The sequence below is a fragment of the Danio aesculapii genome, chromosome 9 (assembly GCF_903798145.1).
Source record: "Danio aesculapii chromosome 9, fDanAes4.1, whole genome shotgun sequence".
Lineage (NCBI taxonomy): Eukaryota > Metazoa > Chordata > Actinopteri > Cypriniformes > Danionidae > Danio > Danio aesculapii.
The window spans coordinates 30,517,100-30,533,247 of NC_079443.1; the positions used below are offsets into that span (position 1 = coordinate 30,517,100).

At 35.1% G+C, this 16,148-nt stretch overlaps 1 protein-coding gene across 1 annotated transcript in view; it reads left to right on the forward strand.

Moving 5' to 3' along the window:
* LOC130235040 (UDP-glucose:glycoprotein glucosyltransferase 2-like) overlaps positions 1–16,148 on the forward strand; it is a 54,229-nt gene that overhangs the window by 32,903 nt on the left and 5,178 nt on the right. Inside the window, 12 exon segments of the mRNA XM_056465410.1 lie at positions 1,293–1,482; positions 2,461–2,619; positions 2,800–2,885; positions 8,157–8,241; positions 8,355–8,437; positions 9,850–9,873; positions 12,206–12,304; positions 12,400–12,484; positions 13,089–13,271; positions 13,525–13,685; positions 15,206–15,320; positions 15,414–15,530. Coding sequence (XP_056321385.1) covers positions 1,293–1,482; positions 2,461–2,619; positions 2,800–2,885; positions 8,157–8,241; positions 8,355–8,437; positions 9,850–9,873; positions 12,206–12,304; positions 12,400–12,484; positions 13,089–13,271; positions 13,525–13,685; positions 15,206–15,320; positions 15,414–15,530 — 1,387 coding nt within the window.

Here is a 16,148-nt window from a genome sequence, read left to right on the forward strand (position 1 = left end):
AAGCTTAATTAAACTTCAGCTATGAGGACACAGGAGTGTGTGTTTGTGTCAGGAGGACACGAACACACACATGCTCATACAGTATAGCAGTATGTTCTACAGATACCACATTTTTGTTAAAGCAACTATGCACTAAGCATATACATTTTAAAAATATGAATTTGATAGATTTCAGTCAGAATTTAGAATTATTTCATACAAAGTACAATTTACTGAAAAATATCTGAGTTGATGCACCATGTTAGAAACGTACTGAATTATGAAGAATCCTAGTAAGAGCTGAGGTATAAAAAAAAGATGTAATAAGTTATATTTTGGCAAAGCTGCTTTTAATGCACCTAGAAAATAGAAAATACTGGTAAGTTGGATACATTTTGGGACTTCATTCTGCAAGACACAGTTGTGCTTTATTAAAAATAATGAAAAATTGGGGAAAATGTAACTGAAAGCAATAATCAACAGCTACAAATGTTTTATTTTATTAGCTGATTGATTTGAAGTTGTATAATGTTGTATTAAAGGCATATCTGGTTGTGGGAAGGGGGGGGGGGGGGGGGGGGTGCTATACCAAATGTCCAATTTCTAGTATCTGCGATCAGATACTATACCAAAGTTGGCAACTCCGTGGTGTTGTAGACTGTACCAAAAAGCGGCGGACTGGGGTGGGGTGAAATAACAGGAATAATCCGGGAAAATAACAAAATGGGAGGGTGGCGGGAGATGAGTCTGAACTACAGGAGACTCCTGGGAAAAATGGGACTGTTGGCAGGTATGATTAAAGGAATAGTTTACCCAAAACTTAACATTCTGTAATCATTTGTTCACCCTTCACTTGTGACAAATGTGTTTGAGTTAACACAAAATAAGCTATTTTGAAAATATTGGAAAACAGAAACTATTGACTTCTATAGAATTAGTTTTTCTTACTATGGTAATCAAAGGTTATAGGTTTCTAACATTTTGTCAGAATATCTTGTTTTATGTTCAACCGAAAAGTGAAGCTCATAAAGGTTTGGAACATCTTCAGAAGTAAATAGTGAGTAAATGTTTGTGTAACATCCCTTTTAAAGTTGTATAGTTGTTCTTCTCTTTCTCTTTAATTCTATGTAAAACATTTAGTTTAAGATAAATTTTGGGGAAAAAATTGAAATGGATATTAAGTAACCAAATATGGTTTTTGTGAATGCCTTGCAAAAAAGAATAAACTCTCTTGATAATTTTCCTAGTGATTCACCCCTCTAATAGGTTAGTTTTGTTAACAGTTTGTGTCTATTCCTTTATCTTTCTGTCAGCTTTTATCAGTATGTTTTGGAGCCGGATGTTTCCTTCTTTGGCAACAACTCCCTTTCCCCCGGCCCTATGGCTCGCTTTACTGAAATTCCAGAATCCCCTCTGCTCACTCTTAATATGATCACCCCAGAGAGCTGGATGGTGGAGGCCGTCAGGAGCCCATATGATCTAGATAACATTCACCTACAGGAGGTATGAACTCTTAATGCAGCATTTATATACAATTGTAAGTTTGCCCCTAACAGATTTCTTATTTTTTTGCATGTTTGTCACACTTTAATGTTTCAGATCATCAAACAATTTAAATAATAGTTAAAGATAACACAAGTAAACACATCATGCAGTTTTAAAATGAAGGTTTTTATTATTAATGGAAAGCTGAAACTACATAGCCATTTGTGAACAAGTGTTTGCCCCTAACACTAACAACTGGTTGGGCCACCCTTAGCAGCAACAACTGCAATCAAGTTTTCAATAACTTGCAATGAGTCCAGCGCTGTGGAAGGTTTTGGCTCACTCATCTCCAATTTGTTTGATGAACTGAAACATTAAAATTTGTGCTGGGCAAAGATTAATCACGGTTAATTGCGCCCAAAATAAAGATTTGTTTTGACATAATATGTGTATTATATATAGTTATTATGTGTATGGAACACCCACATACATAGAAACAAAACTATAAAACAATTTAGTTACATATTTAAATTTATATATAATTTGTATCATATACATATATTTTCTCTGAATATAAATAAACATTTTCTCAAATACATAGATGCAGGTGTGTATTTATATATGCATAATGAAAATACACAATACAGACATACAGTATATGTTATATCAAAACAAACTTTTATTTTGGATTGGATTAATCATGATTAATTTTTGCCAAGCACTAATTAAAATGTGACACATGCAAAAAAAATAAGAAAACAGTAAAACAATTTTTCACACCATTGTATATACCAATATCAGTGTCCATTGTCTTTAAATGTACATACCTTTAAAAGTATTTGTTTGGCTTTTCCTATCCAACCTTACATGTTTCTTAGGAATAATTGAATTGATTTGTTCATTCAGAACTCTTTGTAAAATAGATGTTTAGTGTCAGTGTGATGAATCTAAAAGCATGTTTTTTTTTCTTGTTTTCTTGTTGTTTTTTCTTGTCAGGTCAGTGGTGTAGTGAATGCAGAGTATGAGCTGGAGTATCTGCTGCTGGAGGGACACTGTTTTGACCTGTCCACAGGTCAGCCACCCAGAGGACTTCAGTTCACACTGGGCATGAGACAGGAGCCTCTCATGCATGACACCATTGTCATGGCCAACCTGGTGGGTTTCTCCCCTCTTCTTATGTTAATCTTTATTAAACATTTTAAATAATGGGTTAAAGAGATGCACGGACCCAAAATAATATGAATGTTTTCATTTACTAACCTTTATGTCATCCCTAACTTTTTTTTCTTATGCAAAACAAAATGCTCAAAACTAACTGATGGCTTTATAATACAGGGCTATTTCCAGTTAAAGGCAAACCCTGGTGCCTGGATCCTGAGACTGCGTGATGGCCGCTCTGAGGACATCTATCAGATACAGGCGTGAGTCTTTCTCTTCCTAGATTTACATTTCTATACTGCTTTTTCAAAGTTTGGAGTTTGCAAGATTTAATGAGATGTTTTTCACCAAGTCTTCATAGTTTTCAAGGCTGCAACATTCAGGAGAATTTCAACATAGATTTTAATTTTTATTTAGTATTTAGATATATTTTACAAATTAATTTTCTTTAATTTATTTAAAACTACATTTTCTCAAATTTCACCAATTCTTCAAAAATCTGATATTTTCAGTCAGTAAGCAGTCATTGGGATTATTTACAATTTAAAAGTTCAGAGGGAAAAACCTCTAAATGCCTTCCGAAATTTTCAACACCTGAAACGGACAGTAAGGTCTGACTTTGCTTACTTTGCTTAGACAAAAGTCTTGTCATTTAACAGAAATAATGTACAGGATAGAATATAAAATCATGGTGCAATGGAAAAACAATTAATATGGTGTATGGCTCCCATGAGCTTGAGGACTGCATCCATACATCTCTGCAATGACTCAAATAATTTATTATTATAAAGTCATCTGGAATGGCAAAGAAAGCGTTCTTGCAGGACTCCTGTGGTTTGTAATGTAAGGGCTAGCACAAATGTCTTGATACCTCAGGCTGTTGATGTTGCCATCCACTCTGCAGATCTCTCGCATGCCCCATACTGAATGTAACCCCAAACCATGATTTTTCCTTCACCAAAATTAACTGATTTCTGTGAGAATCTTGGGTCCAAGCGGGTTCCAATAAGTCTTCTGCAGTATTTGTGATTTGGGATGCAGTTCAACAGAGGATTCATCTGAAAAATCTACCTTCTGCCAATTTTCCAAATGATCAACTAGAAGTCAAGTTATTATTTGTTGCTCCTACAACTGGGATCAATGACAAGACTTTGTCAGGTAGTGTAGGATGCTGAGAAAAATTATCTCATTGCAGAAGAAAATTTCAGAAGGCACTTCAGAAGTAGGGTTATTCATCTGAAATCTTCAGTTGTTTTTGTATTAATTAAAATAAATGGAATCTAAATTAAAATATACACCTTTTATAACAATCTGATTACCTCTGTTTTGATAATTATTGCATTACTGTTGAATAAAAGCATATATTAAGAAAAAATAGGCTAAACTTTTCAATAGTAGTGCACATGTGAGATATCTTGCTTCCATAACAATTTAGAAGCCGTAGATTTCATCAGTACATGCATCAGTAGTCCAACCTGACATCTTGTATTTGTTAGCAATATGCTGTAAATATAAAGAAACATTTACTATACAAAACAAAGAACAAACAAAAAAATGCTCTCCATAAGACTTGTCTTCAATTTCCTATTTTATGATTGTGCATGTTTTACTAGTTCTTTAAAGAAACACAGTTGTGGATTCTTCTAAAATTATAGGAGACGATAAAATTTATATCCCATTCCTGCAGGTTAAAGTTAGAGCCTGATGTCATTTTTCACACTGCTAGTGCAATTATTCATACAGCCTGAGGTCTGGCACAAAACGAAAGAGACACACACGCACACACACATTTCTGACTGCTAAATGAATGGGAAGGCAGTGTTCCTTCAGTGTGTAATTCACTGATATCCTGCTGTAAGGAAGTGCAGTCTAATGGATCCAGGGTTTCATTTAGGATGCTGAAGCTCACAGCACTCTGTGTCCTGTATCGCTGGACATTTATCATGCTTTTAATGTCATCACAATTTGTTTCAGAGAAAGGAGCAACTTGACAAAGGAACGCTCGAAATAAATGTAGTATTGAATTGTGAGTCACTGATGAGGAATCAGAATAATTGGAGCGATTCCAGAGCAGCGTGCTATTCAGTTTTCTTGACTATTAATTCTTCCTCTTAATCGTTTTCTTGTTGTCATTCTTGTCCTGCTCTTGTCATCCTTTCTCATCTTCTCATCCTCCTTCCTCCCTTGTGTTTTTGTCCTCTTTATTGTTTTCAATCTCCATTTTTATTTTCGTTGTTTTCTTTATTCTACTTGTTGTCGTCTTCATTTTATTTGTTTTCTTGTGTGTTGTTGTCCTTTTGTTTGTCTTGGTTGTTATTGCTCCTCTGCTTATTTTGTCTTTGTTGATGTTCTTGTTTTTCCTTGTTTCTGATGTTCTTCTCTTCATCTCCTCCTACTTGATGAAGTTGTTCTTTTTTACTTCTGCCTCCTCCTGATTCTTCTTCTGCTCCTTCTTCTTCTTTGTCTTCTTCTCATGCTTATCTAAACCCTTCTTTTCATCATTTTTATTTTTCTTCTCCTCCTTTTGTCTCCATCTCCTTCCTTTTGTTCTTTCTTCCCTCCTTGTGTTTTCTCATCTGCATCTTTCTTTTCATCCTGTTATTTTTTTCCTCTTCTCCTTCTTCACCTCCTGTTGTTCCTTCTTTTGTTTCTTCTATACACCTTCCCCTTCTCTTCATCCTTCTGTTTCTCTGGCTACTTCTCATCTTTCTCTTCTGTCTTTTTCGTCTCCTTCTCCTTTTGCTTCTTTGTCTTCTTGGTCTCGATATATGTCTTTTTTCCATTCTTCTTTCGCCTTCTCCTCTTTTTCCTCATCTATCTGTTCCTTCACCTCCCCCTTTGTCTTCTCATCTTTCTGTTCATAATCATTCTTCTCCTCCTTGTTCTTCTGTTTCTCCTCCTCTTTCTTATCATGATGTTTCTGATGTTCTTGTTCTTCTCTTCATCTCCTCCTCCTTGATAAATTTGTTCTGTTTTACTTCTCCTGCTTCCTCCTCCTGATTCTTCTTCTGCTCCTTCTCCTTTGTCTTCTCATGCTAATCCAAACCCTTCTTTTTGTCATTTTTATTCTCCTTCTCATCTGTATCCTTTTTCTCCTCAGTTATTTGTTTCCTCTTCCTCTTCTCCTTCTTCACCTCCTTTTGCTCCTCCTTTTGTTTCTCCTCCACACCTTCCTCTTCTTCTTTTCATCCTCTTTCTCTAGCTATTTCTCCTCTTCTTCTGTCTTTTATCTCCTCCTTTTGCTGCTTTGTCTTGTTGGTCTCGATATGTGTCTTTTTTCTATTCTTCTCTTTTGCTTTTTCCTCATCCATCAGTTCCTTCTCCTCCTCCTTTGTCTTCTCGTCCTCATCTTTCTTTTCATAATCATTCTTCTTCTACTGGTTCTTCTGCTTCTCCTCCTCCTCTTTCTCATCATATTATGTTTCTGATGTTCTTCTCTTCATCTCCTCCTTCTTGATGATTTTGTTGTTTTTTTACTTCTGCCTCCTCCTGATTCTTCTTCTGCTCCTTCTTCTGTTTCGTCTTCTTCTCATGCTTATCCAGACCCTTCTTTTCATAAATTTTATTCTTCTTCTCCTCCTTCTCCATCTCTTTCCCCGTGTCCTCTTTCTGTTCTTTCTTCTATTCTCGTCTCTTCTCATCTGCATCTTTCTTTTCATCCTCAGTTATTTGTTTTCTCTTCTCCTTTTTCACCTCCTTTTGCTCCTCCTTTTGTTTCTCCTCCACACCTTCCTCTTCTTCTCTTCGCCTTCTCCTGTTTCTCTAGCTACTTCTCTTTCTCTTCTGTCTTTTTTCATCTCCTTTTGCTTCTTTGTCTTTTTGTTCTCTATGTCGTTTTTCTATTCTTCTCTTTCACCTTCTCCTTTTTTTCCTCATCCATCTTCTCCTCGTTCTTCTGTCTCTCCTCCTCTTTCTTGTCATGATAAAGTTTCTGATGTTCTTGTCTTTTTCCTCCTCCTGATTCTTCTTCTGCTCTTTCTTCTCCTTTTGTCGTCTTCTCATGCTTATCCAAACCCTTATTTTTGTAATTTTTCTACTTCTCCTCATTTTAGTCTTCATCTTCTTCCATCCGTCCTCCTTTTGGTCTTTATTCCTTCCTAGTCTCTTCTCATTTGCATCCTTCTTTTAACCCTGATTTTCCCCTCTTCCTCTTGTCCTTCTTCACCTCATCTATCTGTTCTTTCTTCTCCACCCTTGTCTTCTCCTCTTCATCCTTCACTTCATAATTATTCTTCTCCTCCTCCTCTTTCTTGTCATGATATTAATTAATTCATTCTCAATTTATCTCTTAATTTTTCCCTCTCCTTTTTTCGTCTTATTCATCCCCGTTTGTCTTCTCATCCTCATCCTTTTTTATATTCGGTTTCCTTTCCTTTTCCTCCTTGTTGTATACTTGTTGTTGATGTTGTACTTGTTCATGTGTATTTGTTTAGGTTTGCCTGGGTGTTATTTTCGATTGTGATCTAAATTTTTAAATCTCATATAAATTATGTTACAAAAACATGGTTTTATTATTTGAGAAGCATTGCCAGAATTCCTTCTTTCCTGACTTGAATGATGCTAAGAAATTAATTTATGCTTTTATTTTATATCGGCTTGATTACTGCAATGCTTGATTACTGCAATTATAAGGAAGTTGCAACTAAGACAAAATGCAGCAGCCAGAGTTTTAATGAAATTGAAGAAGCGAGAACATATTACACTAGCATTAATAGAATTACACTGGTTACCAGTGCACTAAAGGATAGATTTAAAGATTCTTTTATTAGTTTATAAGACACAACATAACCTGACGCCGCCTTACATTTCTGACTGCTTATCGATTCAATCCAAGCCATTTATTACGCTCTTCTAACACTGGACTTTTAGAATTTCACTCTGTAAATGTGATGCGATCTTGTGCGATCTCACTATGCTCCAAAATGTTGGAATTGTCTCCCAAATGAAGTAAAATAATCGTTAAGACCCACCTTTTTAAAATTGCATATGAATATAACAGTGTGTATATTGTGTATGTGTATGTATGTATGCATGTACAGTGTGTGCATGTATATGGATATGTAAGGACTATTGTGTGTGTGATTGTGTAGATATATGCATATATGCGTGTACATGTAGGCTTTATATTTAAATATAAGTAAATATTTGTTGTTTATTTTGCTTTATTTGTCCATACATTTGTTTATTTGGTTTATTTTATAATGCTTGCTTGTTTGTTTGTTGGTTGTGAAGCACTTTGAGTTGCATGTATGTAGGTAAAATGCTATACAAATAAAATTTATTATTATTATTACTATCATCGTCATCATCTTAACACTTCTCTAGAGCTCTAGAGTTAATATTGTAATCTTCATTGGGTTGCATTTATTTATTTATTTCCTTCAGATATACTTTGTTTGTTGATAGTCTCTCCCTCTCTCTCTCTCTCTCTCTCTCTCTCTCTCTCTCTCTCTCTCTCTCTCTCTCTCTCTCTCTCTCTCTCTCTCGCTCTCTCTCGCTCTCTCTCTCTTTCTCGCTCTCTCTCTCTTTCTCAGGCATGATGGTACAGACTCTCCTGTCGATGCTGGAGATGTCATCGTGGTGCTCAACAGCTTCCATAGCAAGATCATCAAAGTTAGAGTAAGTGTTGAGATGTTATTGTAGAACTCAAAATCTAATAACCAGCATTTAAGGCTCTGTATAAAACAGCTGAAGGCACCAACATAAAATAGCAACATCTGTTCAAATTTTAGGTCCAGAAAAGGCCTGACAAACTCAATGAGGATCTTCTAAGTGAAGGAACTGAATCCAAAGGCCTGTGGGACTCCATAACCAGGTAAGTGTGTTGTTTTTGAAGCACTAATCACATTTTGAAAAGCTAGAGGGGAACAGCACTTTGAATGTCTAAATAATCATTAAAAATTACTTTCACCTAATTAGATTCTGCATATGGCTTGGCCTACATAGAATCTGTAGCTGTGCATATTTCAATTCAAATCATGTTTATTTATATAGCACTTTTAGAATGTAGATTGTGTCAAAGCAGCTTAACATAGTTGAAATTCAGTTTAGTTCAGTTCAGTATGGTTTAAATTTCACTGCTGAAAGTCCAAACACTGAAGAGCAAATCCATCGATGTGCAGCTCCACAAGTGCCAAACCAAGCAAGCCAGTGGCAACAGTGGCGAGAAAAATAACTTCACCAATTGACAAAGTGAAGGAAAAAAAAAACCTCGAGAGAAACCAGGCTTTGTTGGGCACGACCATTGTTTTTCTGGCCACATTCACCATCTTTCATTTACAAAGTTTTGCAAAAAATTGCTGTTTTTTTTTTGTAAATCTGATTTGGCTAATTTGAAAAGACTTAATCTGTCTCATTCTGCCAAAATCTCTGTAAGATAATGCAAATAAAAATCTGCATATCCTGGGTAGGCCTCTCCATGGAAGTTTGTGTGCATGTAAATACTAACACTACCGTTCAAAGGTTTATAGTTTGTCAAGTTATTATTTTTAATATTACTTTGATATAAATATTATTTAAAAACATTGTTTTCTGATTTAAACAATAATATATTTGAAAGGTCAATAATTTGTTGGTAAAGCAGATTTTTCAGTATCATTTATGTTGAGTAGATAAATGTAAAAGTCTTGCAACATTTGAACGGTAGTGTACAGTGCTCAGAATATATACAAGTACACTCCTCACAAATCTTTTAAATTCATATTTTTAATAGGAAGCTATACATTATAATATTAGTGCATATACATTAGATTAGTCAACACTGAAGCCAAATCTGGAGATTATCTAACAAAATAACTTAAGATAACAGTCCCAAAACTAGTACACCTAAATTTAAATGTCGTAGAAAAATATTAAATACAAATTTTAAAAAGAGGACAAATCAAGAGAAGAAAAAAATTATAGAATTTAGTTGAAATTTTGTAGTTTGTAATTTTTTTGCAAAATTTTGCTTGAATTTAATTGTATTATCGTTCAATTTCTAAATATGTTTGGTGACTAAAATATTATTTTAATAAATATATCTGTTTAATAAATCTGTTTTGTTTAAATGCCCCAAAATACATTGCCTATATTCAATGAGAAATGGAGAAAAATAATCATTTTCAAAATGGGGTGTACTCAATTATGCTGAGCACTGTATATTTGTGCAGAGGGTCTGCATTTTAATTAACATCTCTGTTGATTATATTATATCTGTCTCTTTTGCTTATTCCTGTCTTTGTGAAGTGTGTGGAGTTCTTTGGAAAAGAGGTAGGGAACTTAATCTCTACTTTTTTCACTCTTTTTTTCCCCCCAGCTTTTACTCATTTTCCCCCTTTGCATCAGTAATTGACACAGCGGTTTGCAAGCAGTGATCTGTCTTTTTCTTCGAGTTTCCCCTCGGCTTGATATTCACACCTATCGGTCTCCACATTTAGAAATAGTTTCCCAGGTCGTTTCGAATTTCCACCTTGTCTCAGCAGTGTTACATCACCTCCAGTCCACGTTATTCAGCTAATCTGGTCTCACCTTGCTTTTTCCAAAGTATGTAGCGAGGAAATGAGGGACCGGAATGTTCCTAAGGTGTGATGCTTGTTATTTAAAAAAATGTGAAAAATCTCATGTGAATATCTGTGCAAAGCAAGCAGTAGGTGAGATCTTGGCTAGGGAGGTTGTGGAAAGCTACAGATGGCACTTGTCTTATTTTGTGGTAATGGTAGAGATTTAGATCATTTAGATTAGCAAACATACTGAGTTGCTTAATAGATCCACAGACTCTGTTTTTCTTCATTAACAACTCGTCTCAAAACCAATGAGCTTAACCAAGCAAAGTTCCTCCAGATAACATTAATTACTCACCCTAACGCTGTTCTAAACCACTAAGACCTCTGTTCATCTTTGTAAAACAATTGAAGATATTTTAGATCAGTATTTCTCATCCACGTTCCTGGAGAACCACAAGCACTGCATGTTTTAGATGTCTCCTTTGTCTGTCACACCTATTACAGGCCTTTCAGTCTCTGCTAATGAGCTGATAATCTGAATCAGGTGTGTTTGGTTAAGGAGACATGGAAAATGTGCAGAGCTGGTGGTCCTCCAGGAACGTGATCGAGAAACACTCTTTTAGATGATATTTGAGAGTTCTCTGACCCTCCATAGTCAACAAGGGACCAGAACACGTTCAAAGTTCATAAAAGTAACCAAAAACATTGTCTGCGCAAACAGATTTCTACAGTTTTTTTAGCCAACCATTAAATCTGTTTATTTACTTGTGTAAATGTGTGTAAATACATATTTATTCAATTGGTATATTATTTTCAGTGACTTTATCTAAAATGCAAATGTCTATATGATTAATTTCTAATACATTTTGTAAAGTAATATTTTCTCTCTTTTAGTAGGTAAACAAGTGAATCTAATTGGATTTGCATTGTAAACCTTAGACTAAATTAAGGTTTAAAAGTATTTTTTATTTAGTGTTTTAGGTTTTTAGTTGCTATACTCTCAAAATTGTTCTGCATAGATTTTTGTACAAAACTTTGTGCAGAAATAGCAAAAAATGTCTGGCCCTGGTTATAAGGGGTTCAACTGTAATCATATGAAAAACCACAAACACTTTTGTGTTCACCTTTTGGCACACAAAAATATTTGTGAAGCTTTGAATAATTACAGTTGAACCACTAAGGTCAAAAAAAATGTTTTGACAATATTTTTGGCTTCTTTTCTGGACTTTTCTGGGGATCGTTGCTGTCTATGGAGGATAAGAAAGCTATCAGATTTCATCTAAAGTATCCTTATTTGTGTTCATCTCAGGATGAACTAATCCGTTAAATGAAAGTCAATGAAATTCATAAATTAAATAAGGCTTACATGTGTGTCTTTCAGAAATGTTAATTTTTGCTGATTTCTTTTTTATTTTTATTTATTTTGTTTATTTTTTTTTTTTGTTCATTTGAATTCAGCTGTTTGGTAACCTATTTAGATATTTTCCCCTCTATTTAAAGTTCTGCTTATTTTTTTTATTTTTTACAGTATCTAAATATTTGCCAGTTAACCAGTGGACAATGTCAGTAGTTTTTATTTTGGCTATTACAGTCTGAACCATCTTGTTTTCCCTGAATGGTTGATTTGGTTTATTTCAGTAAGTAGGGGCTGCATATTTCATATTTGTACAAAAAAAGTAGAGCTGATCATTCATTTTAAATACATGTCTTTTTTTTTAAGTGATTACTGTTTTTATTCAGTAAGGATACATCTTTATTGCCATAAAACATTGATAACAATAACGGCAAATGTTGCTTTAGTACCAAATAGTGTATTTGAATTATTTCCGAAAGATCATTTCACTGAAAACTAGAGTAGCACTGCTAAAATATCAACTTAATAAATAAAGAAACATGAGAAACATCTATTTTAATTGTAATATTTCAAAAATGTCCACAGTTTTATTTAGAAATCCAGTCTTGAGTCATGGAGACATTTAAAACAAATCTCACAGACATCATAACAACCCTTACAATCAACAAATAGATCACATAAATCTGTTATCATATGTTATTAGTTGTGTTTCTGTTCATTGAACTATATGTTTGGTGTTTTGCAGCTTCTCTGGTGGCCCAAGCATGGATGAGGGCAACAATAAGAAAGATGTTTTAAACATTTTCTCTGTGGCCTCTGGACATTTATATGAGCGATTCCTGAGGTACAGTTAGACAGCCATTGTTTTTGAATTCAGCCATGTCGGAGTCATCTTCTACACTTTGCATGTCTTCCGCTTCCTCTTTTTTCCTCTTTCAGAATAATGATGCTGTCTGTCCTCCGACACACCACAACACCTGTCAAGTTCTGGTTCCTCAAAAACTACCTCTCCCCCTCTTTCAAGGTGAGACCAGCATCATTCCCAGCACGCTCTGACCATATTCAGTCTGATTGCCTGAGGTCATTATTAAGAGTCAGGGTTTATGTTTTTTCTTGATTGTTTTTTTTTAGAAGGAAATGTATGGCAACTCTTTACATTAAGGAACACACTGGTTTGTGTGTTTGTATTAATGAGATGATACAGAATGAATAATTAATATGTGCTAATAAACAGATAATATACTAGTAATATGCATGTCACCTAACAACTAGTTAATGGGCGAAATTTGCCATGTTGACCATTACACTTTTCCCCATTCAAACCTATACGAGTGACATGTCTTGTGTATTCTTTAGTCTTTGAGATTACATACTGTAATAGGACAATTAAATATTCAAATATTTTGTCTTTGAGTAGATAATCAAATAAAAGATTTGATTTAAAAAAATAGTACAACTATAAAATTATTATACTAATATTTATACCCGTCTTAATTTCATGAACAAAATGAGAGTCTGGCAGTGCAAATGCATGCTTCATTAATCATTAAAATGAGGGGAAAAAAGATGTATGCTTGGATAGTATGTTCTCCTCCACAGTGTATCTTATGTTGTGTGCATGTGTGCAGGAAACCATCTCTCACATGGCGAAGGCATATGGTTTTCAGTATGAGCTGGTTCAGTATAAATGGCCCCGGTGGCTTCACCAGCAGACAGAAAAGCAGCGCATCATCTGGGGCTACAAGATCCTCTTCCTGGATGTGCTCTTCCCCCTGGCCGTGGACAAGATTATCTTTGTTGATGCCGATCAGGTGACATTACAAATGAGAAAACACAAACAATGAATGTGCTTTATGCACATTTTGCCATTTTTAGGAGCACAAAGCAGTGATAGAATGTTTATGTATGTTGTACGTCCATTTCCAAACTCTAATTCGGTTTTAAAAATACACGTCTTACAACTTAGTGATTCCATCAAAGAGAATTCACAGGTTCAAATCTAGCACATTAGCATATAGTGGTATCCTCTAATGGCAAAACATGACTCTGATTGTGCTTATTTAGATTGTCAGGGCAGATTTAAAGGAGCTGAGGGATCTGGATCTTGAAGGCGCCCCCTATGGGTACACACCGTTCTGCGACAGCCGAAAAGAGATGGAAGGATATCGTTTCTGGAAGACTGGCTACTGGGCCTCCCATCTTGGACACAGGAGATACCATATCAGGTTAGACTGGGACAGATATACTATCATATTACTGCATGATAAAAACACAGAAGATCACTTTGGTAATTTAGCACTACTGAATGCAACCTAATAGAAGCAAAGCTGAACCGAGTGTAGAAAACAAAACACAATAATGCTGTCATATGTAAAGGTCATGCAAGATCTTTTCATTCATTGTTTAGGGGTTAAAAAAGTTATTTTAAGCTATTTTCTATATACTCAAAATAAACAGCAATAATAAAGTGGTGAGAAGGGTTTAAGAAGCATCTGATAATAATAGTGATTTGGTTGCATCAGCTCAGTTCAGTATTCAATTAAATTAATTCAATTCACGTTTATTTGTAGAGCGCTTTTCACAATAAATACTGTTTCAAAGCAGCTTTACTAAAGATGCACATTATTGCATTACAATCTAAAACACAAAAGTCAAGTTTATTGGTTAGCATAACAATATTTCAATTATTATATATAAAGTAGCTATCATAGGCAAATAATGTCTTTGAGGGAGGTTTACATGGGTCTTCAGGCACCAATCAAACACCAAGCACTATCCACTTAAATAGAGAATCCTCAAATTTTTGCTAAACTTACGTTTAATTAACACATATCAAACCAGACACAAAATCGGACATGAACAGTCTGGTAATTGTTGCTTCATCCTATTTAAAATTGCTTTAAAAAAGACTTGTGTGTATGTGTTCAGTCCAAATTTCAGGTTTCTGAAATTAACCTGATTAATTGAGGTAACACTAAAACTATAAAGTTTGTCATTTTGACCGTTTATAATCTTTGTAATTTAATAACTTTGTTGAAATAAATCCCTAAATCTATAATACCCTGGCATTTCCTAAATATGTGTATATTTCTTAATAACACTATAATTTTATAAAAATGACAAAACACAAGAGTAGTTTGCACTTACAGTAGGTGTCTGCTACTATTCCACGTGACTTTGAATATGCATGCCTCTGTTGCCTATCAGCTTCTTCCTAACATAAACATAACTTTTTGATGGCAAAAACACAACTTATTCAGTTCAAGCATATTCAGTGCCGCAAAACAGCCTTCTCCTCTGCTTGTGAAAATGAAAGCGTGGCGCAGACAATCGCGGGGGGTCTAATGTAGCCTAACTACACATTTATAGGCTGCATTATCAAAAAGATTGTATTTCAAGGTTAATCACTTCATTAAATATGACAACAGACATTCAAAGCTTAATTTTAATATATCAATAGCTTTGAATGAAAATATGATGAGCCAATATGACGTCTTACATGAGAACAGTCAGAATGACCTCTATGGCAATTTTAGTAATTATAGAATTCTGGTAGTTCCAGTGTTAATTGACCGGTTAATTGAGCCTTATTTAGATGACACAATTCATTCTGCCATAGTTTGTGTATTATTTCTCCCTTTTCATATTTAATGTCAGTGCATAAGTCTTTGTTATAGATTGCTACACCATTTAAAAATGTAGCTTTTATTATGATATGTGTAATATGATGTGCTTTACTCTCCAGTGCACTGTATGTGGTGGACTTGAAGAAGTTCAGAAAGATCGCAGCTGGAGACCGACTCAGAGGACAGTATCAAGCCTTAAGCCAAGATCCCAACAGTCTGTCCAACCTTGACCAGGTACATCTATCTGCTATTCCTTTCCCCTAAAAAACACATGACAAGCACTTGCATGTGATATAAATGTTTCTCATTGGGGTCTTTTGCTAACAGGACCTTCCCAACAACATGATCCATCAAGTGGCCATCAAGTCATTGCCTCAGGAGTGGCTGTGGTGCGAGACCTGGTGTGATGACCACTCCAAAACTACAGCCAAGACCATAGATCTGGTTAGTACGCATACACACCACACTACAGGTTTCAAAGCCAGTTCATGGAGGGCCGCAGCTTTGCACAGTTTAGTTTCAACAATAATCAAACACAGCTGCTCAAACTAATTGAGTCCTTCAGGCTTGTTTGAAACCTACAGGTAAGTGTGTTGAAGCAAGGCCAGAACTAAACTGTGCAGAGCTGCAGCCCTCCAGGAACTGGCTTGTGGTTTAGAAGATGAGGACTGTAATTAATGTTACTAAACCTAACAAACATTACAGATATAGTACGAAGTCTCCAGAAAACCTGACGTATTATATTTTTGTTGCTGATTTAAATTTTTTCAGTGTTAAAGGGCACCTAGTTTACCCCTTTAAGATTTAATATTAATATTATGGTTCTTCTGAGTGTGCCAGTTTAGGTTCAGTTCAAAACACAATTCAGATTGTTTTATTATAATGTGTTAAAAAGTGTCATTTTGGGGGTGTATACACAGGTCGCTGTTTTAGGGGTGTGTTGCCTCACATGAAAATTAGTTTGACTTCCCACCCAACTTAATAAGGGGGCGGAACCAAGAGCTCCCCCGCTCTGTGTTTGGCAACAGACAGATAGACAGAGAGAAGCAACATGAGTGAGAG